Raw genomic sequence first — 15,749 nt, 5'->3', positions numbered from 1 at the left:
GAAAGTGGGAAGCTCCTATAGCTGGACAGACAGACAACGTAACCTCAGTCAACCGCTCACGTTCTGCACTATCATCTCAAGGACAGAATTCTCAGTGCAACTACAGAAACGAGGCTGATTCTGGGCCTGGCTGTCTAAGAAGAAAGTCAGTCTGCATGGCAAGGCCTCTTGATGCGTCTTCTAGTTCCTCGCTTGTATCAGAGCCCTCAGAACACAGTGTGCCACGAATTGGCCAGTGTTCCCTTCCACACACAGGGAGTGCCGTGGTCAGTCCTCACAAACCACTCACACTCAGGCTTCCGTGCTTGGAGCACAGTACTCTGTACCATGGACCAACATTCCAGACAGAAATCTGAGGTTCCTGCTGGTCCTCCAAAGTCCACCCACGCTTTAACATGGGCTCCCGTTCTCTTAAAACTGCTCAAGCCACCTGTGGCTCTGGCTGGATTATCCCAGCATCCCCTTTTCCACTAGCACAGAGCAGAAACTCCAAACACAACTCTTAAGTCTTTCCACTAAAACAAAAAATACGACTTGTGTAATGAAGTTTTACAGACGTCGTTTCGTTTTTCAGGACGAACTTTAAAAACTATCAGTGAAGACAGAACCATTAAGTCAGGTTCTCTGGGACTGACAGACCATCTCAGGAGGTGCCAAGCAAGGCAGCTTAAGGAAATCTGGGGCTGAGAACCACCTGTTTTATCTAGTAATAAAGCAATCTTGCAAAGGACACATTAAGGCAAGGGGTCCTGGGTGTCTTTCCTCCCAATTCTCATTGGTGCTGGCCCTGTGGTGCAAAGGTTGGATTATGGTATGGGGCAGACCCAGACTGTTTGCACAGTACAGGGCAGAAGAATGAGCTTGTAACTTGACTGTGGTACTAAGACTAAGTAAAGTTTCATCAACTGGGCAAAGGCCAAGAAGATGCAGAAAACCACCAAGTGATACAGGCAGACAGCTTAGCTTCATGGCAGGAAGATTTCTGTTACTCCTTTACAAGGATGTCAACTGCCCAATGGTTCCATTACTGACAAAGAACCCAGACAAGCAGAGCACAGCACAAGTTTGAAACAAATTAGCCTGTGGCTGCTGGAGGGATGATGAAAAGGACCGAACTGGCTACAAACCCAGGCTGTACTTGAGCATGCCCAGTGATTCTTTCCCTGGGAAAGTTACTAGGGGGTCCTGCTTTGTCATTTCCTTGGAAACAGCTACACTACTTAGTCACTTGCTACTGAGCATCAGTCCAAGGATTCACACATAGACACAGAGTACACACCTGGCCCCCAGCACACCTGGCCCCAGCATACCTGGCCCGAGCAGTGGTGACCGATTCAGCTGAGTACCAGCCTGGTGTGAAGGCGGCGTCTCGGCCTGGTGTGTGGTGCTGTTCGAGGTGGGGGTCGTGGGGGTGGCAGGGGTTGTGGTACTGCTCTGGATGACTGGATTGTTTCTGTCCCACATGTTTACAGTTTTATTGTTGTAGGTGCTTGGGTCCCCCCAAGCTGAGGTACCATCATCAATTTCCATTTTGCGTCGGATGGACGGTGGAGAAGGCTCCTCCCAGCCGGTTGTCTCACTGCTGTCCTTCTGCTTGACTGGCAGTGGGCCCCCAAGCCACCCTGTCCCCGTCTGCCTAACACAAGCAGCTCCTCCCCAGTTACTCACGTGGTTGTCTGGGGGCTTGTGTGCCCAGTTCTGCTGGGGACCAGACTTGAGAGACTCCCCCCAATTTGTACCTGGATTCCCCTTAGCATTTGTGCCACTGCCCCAGCCACTGGTCCCAGATCTCGTGGCATCATTCCAACCAGACCCTGACCTATTGCCATCGGCATCCCATCCAGATCCGCTCTTCTTCCCATCCCCTAGATGTCCAAGGACAGATGGCGAGTCTGCCCAGTCTCCCGCTCCCGCGCTCCAGCCTGGGTTTGCTCTTTGTCCGGCTCCCCAGTGTTGGGATTTGGGTTTCTGAGGCTCACCCCAGGTGGGTGACTTGTCCTCCTGGTTCACGGTCCCACTCCAAGCATGGCCACTCTTGGTGGCAGCAGCATTGTTAACAGCAGTAGAGCTTATCGAGTCCCCCCAAACTCCTGGGCCACTTGGCGCTTTGTTGCTGTCTCCCCAGCTAGTGTTTGCTGGCATGGCGGCAGGTGGCGAGCTGGCCCACCCGGGCACTGAAGAGGTATTTGTACTGTTCCCGATGGACCCATCGCCCTTGCCCGCGCTTGAGGGCTGAGCAGCTGCACTGCCCCAGGCCTCCGTGCCGCTGTCACTTTTCCTTTCGCACCCGGGGGACTCTTCAAACTCCCAGGCAGTGTTCTGCTTCACAGGGGTCTGTCCCCAACCAGTATTAGACAGAACCCTGGGGTCGAGATCGTTCCTTGGCAACTGGATGTGCCCTTGGTCTAGAACCCCTTTGTCTCGCCGCCTGCCCTCTCCCATCCCTTCCCTCCCAGCGCCTCCTTCACTGTGGCTGCCAGACCCGTCACTGCCCCCTTCACTGGCTGAAGCTCCGGAAGATGTGGCTTTGGCCCACGAGTTCATGTGTTCACTGCCAGGCTGCAAGGCAGGTGTCTGGCTGGCCGCACTCGCACTCGGACTGTCCCACCCTGTTGACCCTTTCCCATTGATGTCGCTACTGGAATGCTGGTTTGGGGGCTTCCCCCACTCCCCATTCATACCATTAGAAGCGCTCCGGCTGGGGTGGCCCCAAGCTCCTGAATGGATATTACTAATGCCATTGTTGCCACCGCCCCTCCCCCAGGCGAGGATGCCAGGACCCGCGGGAGGTCCCGAGTCCCAGGCATTCCCTCCATTCCCTTCCTTTTGCACAGCACTGCTGGATCCATTCTGTTTAGCACTTAATGCTGAGTTCACAGTGTCTCCACTCCCCTGACTGAACCCGGAACTGCTATTTCCTGTGGCAGGGTTCCCAGGGGACAGTCCCCACACAGAACTGCCCATTCCTTCCCCACCACTTCCACTGCCTTGAGAGACTGATGATCCATTAGCACCAGGAAGGCCTTGCAGGTGGGGCGGGATGATGGCCCCCACACCAACAGCCATGCCCCAGTTTGGCAGTCCGTTTGTCTGCATTGCATTGATAGGGTTTGGTGAAGAGTTCATGGGGTTAGTGTTATTTGGTCCATCAGGGTTAAGGTTCTGAGGTTGCACGCTGAAAGACACATTCTGAGAAGTGGACGTCTGTGGTTCTGTGCTCTCTTGGGGCAGCAAGTTTCCCCAGGCACCTAGGGTGCCCACTGGGTTCCCACTCTGGCTGCCCATGCTCTGACCTATGGCACTGACCGGACTGCAAATACTGGAAGGGCTGCCCGCTGCCACAGTTCCTTCATGCCCGAGTACAGGCCAGGCAGCTGGGTTGGCATTCGGATTAAGGTTGAGATTAATGCCCGCATTGGAGTTGGAAGCACCCCAACAATTTTGACTTCTCCCATCTCCAATCATGTTGTCCATTTTTCCATCGCCACCGCCAACAGAGCAGTGAGTCAGGCCAGAGCTGGAGCCTGTGGCTACACCCCACACTCTGGCCACGCCTCCACTCCCGCTGGCCCCGCCTGCCCCAAGGGCACTCTGACTGGGAGGGCTGTGGACGAGGGCACCGTTGGGGCCATTATTGCCATTCGTCTTCTTGGGGTGTCCGGTGAAGCTGCCCTGGGCGCTCCCTGTAGCCATGCTACTGTTCTCTGAGCCACACGGGGACACACAGTCAGTGTCCACAGCACATTCTGAGGCAGACTCTGTTTCTGTGACGGGGATGGACGGCCACACCTCCTGGTCAGACCTGTCTATCGTTACTTTATCCCAGCTGCAGCTGGCGTCACTTCTGTAAGAGGGCTGCTGTCCCCAGTGGGGATTTTCATAATGATCTGCCAATCCACTGTGACCAGGATCTGAAAAAAGATAAAATAAAACTCAAAATTATATTCTTCTCCCATTTGCCAATGAATAAACTAAGAACTCTAACCACTAGTTTTGGGGAGAAAATCATTACTTTTTAATCTCAAGTTCTCAATTCTAAATGATGAAACAAACAAACAAAAAGTGTTAACGAGACCACGGGTGTGGCTCAGAAAACTCCAAACAAACCCTGAAGACTGTGCGTATTTTCTTAATAGCTATATTAATGACATTATGCTGACTGAACTAAATGAGCAGGCGGTAGCAACCAAATCTTCTACCTCAGTGAAATCCTTAGTTTGGGCATTTTGGGCATGCAGAGATATTCCTTCTAAGGTGAAGGGTGTGTTGCTGCGCCTGGCCCCTCCCACCACCAAGAAAGAACTTTGCCGCATATACACAGTGACTCTCAAAGCTGCTAGCTTTGCATGGGGCCTGGAACAGGAGAAGGCTCTTCCACAGGTCCAGGCTGATGTGCAGGCTGTTCTACCTCTTGGACCATTTGATCCCTGATGTCAGTGGTGGACAGCGATGTTGTTTGAGCCTTTGGAAGTCCCTTTAGGTGAAACATAGAAGAGACGGCTCCACCATCATCTGCATCCAACTATTCTCCATTGTAAAGAGAGGTCTTGGCCTGCTATTGGGCCTTAGAAACTGAACACTTGACAGCAGGCCACCAAGTTACCATGCAACGTGAGCTGCCCATAATGAGCTGGGTGCGATCTGACCCACCCAGTCATAACGAAGGACGTGCACAGCAGCAATCTATCACCCAGTGGGAGAGGCATACACGCGACTGAGCCACCAGCCAGCTGCATGAAGAAATTGCCCAAACGCCTATGGTTCCTACTGCTGTTGCAAAGCTGTCAAGCAGGCACCTGTGGCCTCACGGAATGTGCCCTGTGATTGGTTGGCTAACGGGTAGATCAGAAGGCTGGTCTACTGACGGCTCTGCACATCATACAGGCACCACTCAGAAGTGCACAGCTGCAGCACTACCGTGCTGGGACAACGCTGAAAGATACAGGCGAAGGGAAATCTTCAGTGGGCAGAACTCCAGGCGTACACGCATGGCCATGCCTTTTGTTTAGAAGGAGAAATGACCACATGTGCAACTGTTCACTGACTCGTGGGTTGCAGTCAAGGGATGGGCTGGATGGTAAGGGACTTGGAAAACTTGTGAGAAAGACATCTGGGGAAGAGTATGTGGCTAGATCTCTCCAAACAGGCAAAGGATGTGAAGATACTTATGTCCCGTGTAAGTGCTGATCCAAAGCAGAGGAGGAGTTCAGTAGTCAAGCAGATAGGAAGGAAGGCTGTTCTGTGGACAGACAGACAGCCTCTTTTCCCAGCCATCCCTGTCAATGCCCAATGGGCCCATGAACAGAGTGGCCATGGTGGCAGATATGGGGACCACACTTGAAACATGGATTTTCATTCACCAAAGCTGATCTGGCCACAGCTGAAACCAACCCTGAGCCCCAGATATGCCGCCATTCCCCAGGGTGATCAGCAGAGATACACAACAGGTAACAATGGAGGGAGGCGGCTGTAACTACCAGGTAAGGCCATGTGACCAACCAGGTGGTGTGGTGCATACTATTAATCCCAGCACTGGAGAGGCACAGGCCAGCCTGGTCTACAGAGTGAACTCCAGGACAGGCTCCAAAGTTACACAGGGAAACCTTGTCTCGAAAAACAAGCCAAGCCAAGCCAAGCCAAACCAAACCAAACATGTCATATTTTGTTAAGAATGTGTTTTAAAAAAAAAAATGTGTATCTTTTCCTCAATCTCTCTCTCTCTCTCTCTCTCTCTCTCTCTCTCTCTCTCTCTCTCTGTCTTTTTTTGAGGCAGGGTTTCTCTGTGTAATAGCCCTGGCTGGCCTGGAACTCGCTCTGTAGACCAGGCTGGCCTCAGTCTCAGAGATCCGTCTGCCTCTGCCTTCCAAGTGCTGGGATTAATTAAAGGTGTGAGCTAACACCGCCTGGCCCTTTCCTCAATTGATGTAATGTAACATCAATTAAGAGAGTATCAGCGATTATCATATTAAAGATTTCTAAAAGATGTTCTGGTGCTGGAGAGATGGCTCACTGGTTAAGAGCGCTAGCACTGGCTGTTCTGCCAGAGGACTCGGGCTCAATTCCCAGCACCCACATGGTGACTGACACCCTCACACAGACATACATGCAGGCAAAACACCAACGCACACAAAATATTTTAAAAAATAAGAATGTTCTTCAAGGGACATTGCCACCTTCCCTAACATTTTTAATGCATTTGTGGTTGTACAAGGGAGAGCTATATCACGTTAGGTGTAATTATGGCCTGGTTAATTGTATAATGTGACTGCACATGGAACAGTTACATCACGCCGGGCACAATGATGGCTGAGATATGACTATGTATTAAGTTGACAAGGGGTGTACTTGTGGTGGCGATCCTTGGTTGTCAAGCGCTTGTGGAATTAACTAAAACCCAAGCAGGTAGGTACAAACACACACACACACCTGTGGGGGACTTTCTTCATTAAGCTACCTGAGGTGGGAAGACACACTGTAACACACTTTATTCTGCAGGCGCCTCTGGAAAGGACATGGAAAAAACAAGTGTGCACTACCCAGCTTGCTCTCTCTAGCAAGTCCATCCCTTCACTTCTTTGGAAACTGGTGTCTACTGCAGACAAGCTGGGACCATCTCTCCAGCCCCACACGGCACTGCAAAGGCTAAAATCTACCATTCCAAGGTGCGGCAGGTCTGAGAGCTGGCAAGTGAGAATCTTTACTTCTTTAGACCTCACACACCGACCAGCACTCTGAAGACTCCAACATACACCAGCTTAAGTGAATCTCACAAACAAACCAAGTCCATCTTACAAGAGAAGGAAGGGACAGGTGAGGGAGATGGGTGACTAGCTGAAGTCTGGGACCTAATTAGTGAGGAACCAAAACACACACTTCACAACAAGGCTCTCCTGCTATCTCCACACAACTCCCCTGAAAGAAGAAAAGATAAATGTGGTTCAAGTGTAACGCTAAATTCTCTTTTCTCCTTGTGTTTAAACGGCTTATGTTCTATAAATAGGTGTCTCTATAAGAAAATCTAAGCAACCTGTCTTAAGTGATTAAGGAAAAAAGGATTAAATACTAGCAGGAAGGGAGAGGCTTCCCTCTTGCTTTTTAAATATCCAAATGTGACCAGATGAGGATAGAATTTTCTAGGCAAAGGAGTTAATATACACCTCCCAAAGAGGCAATAAGCAAAGTTTTAATTAGTGAGGGAAGTGAGGACAGCGTGCCCAGTGCTGGAATCTGCAACCACACTGACAGGCATTCGCTGTTCAACTGACTCACAAAGCAATAACCCACAGATTGCAGAGAGCCGTCAGTCCCTGGTGGTTCCAAGGGTTGATAGTGTGTGTTCCTTAATATTTACCGAGAGCACAGATTCCTTGCTACCTAGTTTTTGGGGACAGGGCAAATGTCACAACTGTCTCCAGCTCTCAAGACCCTCCCCCTCTAGCACATACAAGCTTTACATTTCATGTAAAAACCTGAGGGTCAAAGTGCTTTGTGTTCCAAATTCCATCAAGGGGCGGAACCTCCCACATCTCACCTGTCAGTTGCTACAAGCCTAGGCAATCAGTAAGGTGGAACAAAACAAAAAATTGCTGTAATCAATGGTGTCCAAAATGGTGTTTCTGTAAAAGAGATGACCTCTCAAGGTTGAGAAGACAAACAGACAGTAAGGAAATGATGTAGGAAGGCTGTGCCTGACCGGTGCCAGGGTAGCAGGGTAGATGGTGCAGCTTTCCCAGGTTCTCCAATGCCAACTGTAGCCAAGAGCTGCCACCACGAGCTGGAACCCACACACACCCCAGTTGGGGAAAAGCAGCTGCTCCAGGCTCTGGGCCTGTCCTGTCTCTCCTGCTTTAGGGCTTGAAGAGATACCTGCAGACAGTACAGCCCACCTCCCAGGAGCTGCCCTCTCTAGCAGAGTAGCCTCTGGCATCTGGGCTCTGATTGCAACATGACAGCCACTTCTTGTGCAACTGTCAGCTTGCTCCCAGCAGCCTGGCTCAAGCTACCTGCAGGCGCCGACTGTGCCAGCCTGGAAGGGACTTGGAGATGTTTTTGGCACCAGAAAACTGGCCCATCTTACCCCCTTCTAGCAGAAGTGGAGGCATCCGTGGACGGGTTCTTTAAGCTTTGACGATTTAATTGTAGCTGACACTAAACCGATCTTCCTTCCCCTTTAAATTCTCTCAAGTGTCAAAGGCATTCTACTTCAGGGCTCAATGACAGTCAGCACCAGAGCCGTCCCCACCCCTCTTTCTTCTTTCTGAAAGCCAGCATAAAGAGCAATAGCATTTCACCTACTGGCTGAAGGCAGATGTACCGGCATCTCCCCACCCACCCCTGCTGGACACCCCTCCTTGCCCTCCTCTACACGAGCCCTCCACACCTGCAGACCAGCACTGTAATATTCTAAGCCATGTCCATAAGTAAACTGGCATGAGTCCTAGTTCTTAATTACTTTCTTGTCTCAATCCAAAAAGGGTCTAAGAAGTAGACACTGCCACATTCTAGTCAGAGTCTCTGCTTATTAATGTGCAAAGTAAACACAAATACAATAAACTGTTCTGCCTAAAGGCAGAAGGAAGAAAGGTTTGAAAAATTTTTTTTTTTTTTAAAACAAAAAAGTTCTCACCCTGGTGGTGGTAGCGTAGTGCACACCTTTAATTTCTAGCACTTGGGAGACAAGAGGCAGAGGTAGGCGGATCACTCAGTTCGAGGTCAGCCTGGACTACAGATCGAGTTCTACAGGTCTGTTACACAAAGAAACTCTGTCTTGAAACCCACCTACTCCAACCCCCGCCCCTCAAAAAGAAAAAAGTTCTCATGTGCTTCAAGCTGGAGTGAGCCTGAACCCCTGTAGAGCAGAGTCTGAAGGGAAAGCAAGCCTCTGTGAGCACCTCTCGGTGTGCCTCTTTATCTGACCAGGGCAGGGCAGCTCCCTCCAAGTTGCTTAAATGCGCTCTTTTCCCAGTCCACAGACTCCACAGACTCGCACAGAGCGCACCCTAACCAGGTCATGGCTTGTGGCCCGTCTTCAGTTTTGTAGGCCTGTCTTCTCTATACCCACGACTCCAGCTAGGGTGGTCTCCCCTCAGTGTCTTCCTGAACACTTTGAGGGCATCTCTAGGCTTCTGTCACTTGTCACTGGGCACACTTATATATGAAAGCTCAGCTTCCATGAGGGAAGTCACCTACAAAGTTATGTGTAAACTGCATGTTGTAAAATATTAGTGGAAGATGTGATCACTCATGCTGTGGAACATTTGTCTTTAATGATGCAAAGAGGTGTTGCATTCTTTTATGTTGCATTTGTTTAACTCTGTGAAGTTGTGTTACTTTGCCTGTCTAAACCATCTGATTGGTCTAATAAAGAGCTGAACAGCCAATAGCTAGGCAGGAGAAAGGCTAGGCAGGGCTGGCACGTAGAAAGAATAAATAGGAGAAATCTGGGAAGAGAACATTGAAGATGGAGGAGCGAGAGAAGGGGCCACCCAGCCAGACACGGAATAAGAAAAGTTATACAGAGACAGTGAAAGGTACAAGTCCAGAGGCAAAAAGTAGATGGAATAATTTTTAAAAAGCTGGCTAGAAACAAGCCAAGTGAAGGTCAGGCGTTCATAAAGAAGAATAAGTCTCTCTGTGTGTATTTATCCCAGAATGGGGTGGGAGCCCCCAAGAGTAGAGCCAAAAGAGTAAAAACAACTAAAGTGCACATGATTCTGCAAGCACAGAACTCGCTGTCATAAGCCTGACGCTAGAATACAGAGCTTTAACTGGTAATAAGTCTGCTTCTGTTCTAAACCTGACTAAGTTTCATTGCCACATCATATTATTAAGCATTACAAATATTCAGATGTAATAATAACAGTTATTATTATTTTGAGGCTAGGTTCCACTATGTATGCCTGGCTGGAACTTGTTACATAGACCAGGCTGGCCTTGAATTCACAGAGCTATACCTGTCCCCCCCCTTTTTTTTTAATTTATTTTTTACATTCCAATCCCAGTTTGTGTGTGTGTGTGTGTGTCTCACTATGTTGCCCAGGCTAGTCTCAAACTCTGGAACACAAAAGGTCCTCTCGCCTCAGGCTGAGCAGTGGAGACCACAGGCACATAGATGGAAAGCTTCAGCACTGGGGAGCAGTACGTAGCCAAGCATCTGCCTTGTAAGGAGCCAGGCCCTGGTCCCACCCCTAGCCCTGAAGAAGGAGATATCCCACACTGTTTACCTGGCTGGAGTTTGCTGGGATGCTGCTGTGTCCCAGCTCCAGGGAGGGGAGGAGGACTTGCTCCTGCAGGTCCAGGAGCCTGTGCGGGGCTCACACTGGTCAGAGTCCCGGTAGGCAATGGCTGGCCTCTCTTTAACAGCTGCTTCTGTTCTTGCTGGCGAAAGCGTGGCGGCACCTCCCGAGGCAGGTAACGGGATGCAGCGGGCTGCTGGCCGCAGGCAGATGCACGTTTGCCATTGCTGCTGCTACAGACAGTGCTGGTGGAAGTGCCGGTACCGGTACCGGCAGGCTGGGGCTGGTTCGGACAGGTCTTAGTAAGTTCTGGCACTGAAAAGACCCAAAGGGAAAAAAAAATGACCCAAAGCTTTAGTAACCTCTAAATAAAATAAAACTCAAGTAAACAAACACAGCTCCCAAGGACACACTGTTCTTGTTTAGTGCACGTGTAAGTCCCACACCTGTGTGAATGGAGGTACAAGCATCCACGTGACTTCTGATGCTAGCAATGCAATACCAGAGTGATGCAAACCATACCTGCAACCCTGCTGGGCTCTGCTGCACACCTGCTGACAAGGGCACAGGTGGCCCTGCTTTACCAACACTAGCAAACATGTCAATAAAAAAGACATTTTGTGTCCGGTGCAAAACATCTGGCCTGGAATACTCAGACCCCCTACCCACCTTCATCTTGAATAATTATCCAGAATATATAGATGGAAAATTTACCGCTACTTAATTAGTGAATGTCTTTCCTTTTGTGTCTGAATAAAAGCTTTGTATAAATGAGTTAAGAAACAATTCCAGGTATAGGGCTGGAGAGATGGCTAGGCTCACAACCAAAAATTTAAGAGTTCAGTCCCAGCACCATGGCTGTCTCTTCAGACACACACACACACACACACACACACACACACACACACACACACACACACACACACACACCCCGGAAGGAAAAGAGAGAGGCAGGGTAAGGAGAGGTAGGGAAGGAGGGAGGAAGGAAAGAATTTCAGGTATCTTTATGTGCTGCAGTATTTTGTCTCATGTGCTGCATGTGCCTGCCTGGTGCTCATGAAGCCAGAAGAGGGCGCCAGAGCCCCTGGAACTGGAGTTACAGGCAGTTGTGCATCACGGTGTGGGTGCTGGGAATGGAATGTGGGTTGACAAGTCTCTCCAGCCACTTCAGATGCCTGTCTTAGGTACAAGTAAGCCCTTCTGAGGCACAGCTACGGTAAGACAACATGGGGGTCTATAAGCAGGGTTCCCTTCCTTTTATCAGCAGCTCCAGTTAGCCTGAGTTCTGGCCTGCCTGCCGTGTGGGCTCTGCTGTAACCACTACGCTCGCTGTCAGTGCCCTCGGGGCCTTCCCATCTCTGTCACTTGTGCCTATCAGGAAAGCCTCTGTGAAGTCACATGTCTTGCTTGGAGAGTCTGTGTAAGCTACCTCTTCCTACTCCTTACTTCCCATCTCTCCCTGCCTTGCCTTCCTCTCTAGTGTGGGTTTTTTTTTTTTTTTTTTTTTTTTTTTTTTTGCCGCACTGTGCAAAATGATAATGCCTTCTTGGTGCCTCAATCCAACGCCACATTCTGACTCTGTGTTCTCTGTTTTCACTTCAGTCTTCAGGACCAAAAACCCTCTCCTGTGGTCACCAGTGAGAGCTACTCCTGTCTTCCTGAGTCTGCCTTCCTACTCCCCAAGCCACAAGGATGACTTGACTAAGCCCACGACAACACAGCCACTGAATCAGAGCTAGAAACTAAACCGTCAGTCCAGGTCTCTTCCTACTACACTATTATTATTATTATTATTATTTACAAAAGACCAAAGGAGCCAGGAAGACAGCTCATCAGGTAAAGGTACTTGTCATATAAACCTGGCGACATGAGTTCAATTCCTGGAGCCCATGTAAAGGTAGGTAGGAGGAGAAAAAGGATCCCACAAAATCCCGAGCTCCATGTGCGACTGTGGCATGCACACCCACCACGTTCTGTGCGATGCCCACTAACTAACAACTAGACCAAAGAATGGACTCAGGGCTACGTTTTGTTAGTTTTGTTATTGTTGAACCCATCACGGAAAAAGGAACTCACATTAAGTAAGCAAATGCTGAGAAACGGCCACTTTATTTTCAGTCTTAAGTCTCCAATTCTAAGACCTTTGAATACAAAACAGTCAGTCCTCCTGTGCTGCTTGTCTGGTACACTGAGTGTGCCTGACATCCAGGAAGCCTCCCCTTCCCCTTGATAACTGCTACCAGTGGGGACAGAGACCGGCAGAAAGTAAGGGAGCTTCTCACAGCTTTGACGGATGGAGGAAGAAACCAAAGAATGCATGAGAGACCAGTTGTCTCCCAACTCCGCCAGTTACCATCCAGCCCTTCACAGGACAAGTGTGCTGTTTCCTGACAGGAGCAGAGACTATCTGTTCTATTAGACTACTGGACACAAAGTCCCCCAGGATAGGACTGCAGCCATGCATCTCCACGCCTCCTGCACATTGCCCAGAGCATATGATTATGAATAAATATGAACACACACACGCCACCATCCTTTGCTGGGAAGAGTTCATCACCACAGAAGGGAAAGGGGAGGTGACCCTGAATGGAGACAGGCACAGGAAATGCCACACCCCAGAGGCGTCAGCTCCTCTCTACACACAGTTCCTTCTCTCCATCCCAGCAGTGAGCGAGCTCCAGTCACAAGAGAGCCACGCTCACCAGGCTAGTCAGGAGGAACTGTCCATCCCTTACACTCTTTGGGTCTTTCACACCCACAGACTTCAAACTCTTGTTCTCGGTCCTGCCCTGGACTACCCCATCCCTCTTTGAAGCCATAATGCAACCCCAGTCCAGTCCTGAGTCCTGCTTTATCTTCAGCTGGACAGGGCCACTTGGAAGTCATTTATTTCCCTTCCAAATGAAGATATCCAAGAGAGGAGCAACAAGTCCCTGGGGATGAGCCAAGTATCTCTTTCTATAGGACAGCACTGACACACAACCCATGGCTTCTTACCCAAATGAACCAAATTGGGGGGGGGGGTAGCTACTGAGTGCTACATGTGCTGAGGTATGCTGTGCGTATAAGACAGGGTCCACCCTCAAGACCAGGTGTGGTGGCCGGGACTATCATCTCAGCCAAGGGGTCAGGGGTTCAAAGTGATCTCAGCTACACAGCAAAGTGTAAGGCTACATGAGACCATGTCTCCAACCAACCAGCCAGCAGCCCCTCACAGTATGTTTCTGTTAGACGATTTGTTTTCTTAAAGGTTGAAACAGAAACAGAGAACAAGAGCCTAGCAGTTGTGAGAGGTCACAGGCTGCTCCAGGTGACAGGTTTCACTTAAAACTCTGCATTCCGCACCTGGGTACTAGCGTATTGTCTCACCAACGAAAGAGTGTCTTATTGTATGTTTCACTGGAGAAAAGACTGAGTGAGGGTCCTGTAGAGTAAAGTGAGCATGCTCAGTGCTTGGTCTATGTGTTAATTTTCATGGATTGATTCCAGCTGCCTCAAGTGCTAACACCTCGAGTTGGTCACCTGGGACCCAAATAAGAGAAGCCTGGATGAGCAAAGCAGTGAGGAGTGAGGTGGCCAGGCAGCAGTTCTGAGCAGGGCGAGGGGCCAGCTGCTCTGAGGGGCCTCTCCTTCGTGTGCTGATAAGCCTTCTCGGATTTAAGCCAATATTTTTCGTCTCTCTAAAAGTGTTAGCCACAAGTGGCTACATGCTCTTTTCAGATCTCAATTTCTGATTCTATTCCTACCCCTAGAAACAGGAAGTCAAGACCATTCTGCCATCCTCTTCTTCAGGGGAATGAATCTAGGGACACATTACAAAAACCAGTCATAAAAGAACTTTCTGCAAGCTAGAAATTTCAGTTCCGCCGTGTACTAAGCAGGTCACGTCTTAAGTGAGGGTGATACCTGCTGGCAACAGGTCTCGGAAAACGACTTTCTAAGAAGTACATTTTGGTTTGCCATTAGGGAGCTCAGCAGCACAGTCACACCCCGCCAAGCAGCCCTTGAGTCCCACAGACTAGGCTGCAGTGACTTGGGAACCCTTAACAAACAAACTGCCAGCAGTCTCAGCATCTCTAAGAGCACAAACACCAGCTGTGCCTCAGCCCTGGCTAACTGAGCCCTGGTCCTCACCATGCTGCTGCGCGGCCTCTCCAGCCGCGGCCACATCCCATGCTCACGCTCGGGCCTTCATGTGCTTCCAGCCTTCCCTCTGCTTTGCTGTTGTCCTTCTGGGCTTGGGTCTGACCCTCAGCTGGCTCCCAGCTTCCACAAACTGCTGTGGCCTCAGAGACAGGATGGCACCTGCCGTCAAGGCATTCCTCCCTAAGTGACAAGGCTGCACAGGGTTCAATGTAGTGTGCACAGACTGCTGCCACTCTTTAAAACCCAAGCCCTAACTACCTAGGTCTTCTGAGGAAGAGGTGCTCATTCATGCATTTATATCCAATGTTGGCCTGGGGTGTAGGATGTGGCAGCTAGAGGGCTAGGGGGTTATGGGTGTGGTCCAGTAGACATGAGAAACAATGTTTGGATATATTCTTTCCCAATGCGTTACCAGTTACTCTGAAATGGTATCAAAATTAAATTAAGTGCTACTCTCAATACAGTACACTAGATAACATTAATGCTAAAAGTAAAGTTATTTTAATAGTAGCTACTAACAGTAATTTCATTCAAAAGAAGGTAAGGTTGGAAACCGTCCTGTTAAAGCTAAATGGCTACTGGCCTTTCTCATCTCTTGCCCATGCCCATTTCCACTAAAGGCAGCACACTGGGCAGACAGCCAAGGACGCCCGCACAGGTCCCTTGCCTCTCCTTTTCACGGTCACCCTCAAGCATTTGAGTTCTGGGACAAGCTAGGCTCCTCCATCTCAGAAAGAGGCTTGTTCTTCTCAGACACAGATACACTGAACACACTGCCTGTAGGGCTGTGCACACTATCTTTAATAAACTGGTAGAGCGTATGAAAAAAGCTAAAATCTCGGACCCTTTCCTAGAAAATATAAAACTGTAATCTGCCAGAAGAGGGAGCCCGTGTCAAATCACTGACACAGCCAAAGCAGCTGGAGAGGGGGAAGGCAAGGCCTTGACAAGGCCAGCAGCTTGCTCACACTCTCCCCTCTGCTAGCCCCTGAGTGTCATGCCAACCTTCTGTTTAGTTCTAGAAAATGACCTACCCCCAGACTCAGGCAAAGCTTATTTCCCCTCTCTCATCCGGGCTTATTACCTCTCAGTCACCCTTTAGTTCTCTGTTCAGCGCTGCTCAGATCCCTCCCACAACTCCCCAGCTACCTCCGGTTCCCTGACCTGCTCATCATCCAACCACGGCACTGTGTTGGACAGCAGGGACTGCAGTTAGCAAAGACACATGGAGTAGATGGCTGGGACCTTTGTCCATCCTCTGTAAGACACCCAGGCCCACAAGCACAGTGTGCTCATTTTTGTTTTTTTACCCCTCCTCTCTGAGCCTTGGCTGTCCTAAAACTCAGTATGTGGACCAGGCTGACCTTG

At 49.7% G+C, this 15,749-nt stretch overlaps 1 protein-coding gene across 1 annotated transcript in view; it reads right to left on the bottom strand.

Moving 5' to 3' along the window:
• The window catches only part of Tnrc6c (trinucleotide repeat containing adaptor 6C), a 108,536-nt gene that overhangs the window by 42,420 nt on the left and 50,367 nt on the right, over positions 1-15,749 (bottom strand). Inside the window, exons 4-5 of the mRNA XM_051181604.1 lie at positions 10,224-10,550; positions 1,311-3,911 (exon numbers count right to left, since the gene is read on the bottom strand). Of these exons, the coding sequence (XP_051037561.1) occupies positions 1,311-3,911; positions 10,224-10,550 (2,928 nt within the window). The remainder of the gene's footprint in view (positions 1-1,310; positions 3,912-10,223; positions 10,551-15,749) is intronic.

Source organism: Phodopus roborovskii, unplaced genomic scaffold, assembly GCF_943737965.1.
Source record: "Phodopus roborovskii unplaced genomic scaffold, PHOROB, whole genome shotgun sequence".
Lineage (NCBI taxonomy): Eukaryota > Metazoa > Chordata > Mammalia > Rodentia > Cricetidae > Phodopus > Phodopus roborovskii.
The sequence above is the reverse complement of the archived record's forward strand: the minus strand, read 5'-3'. Positions and strand labels throughout refer to the sequence as shown.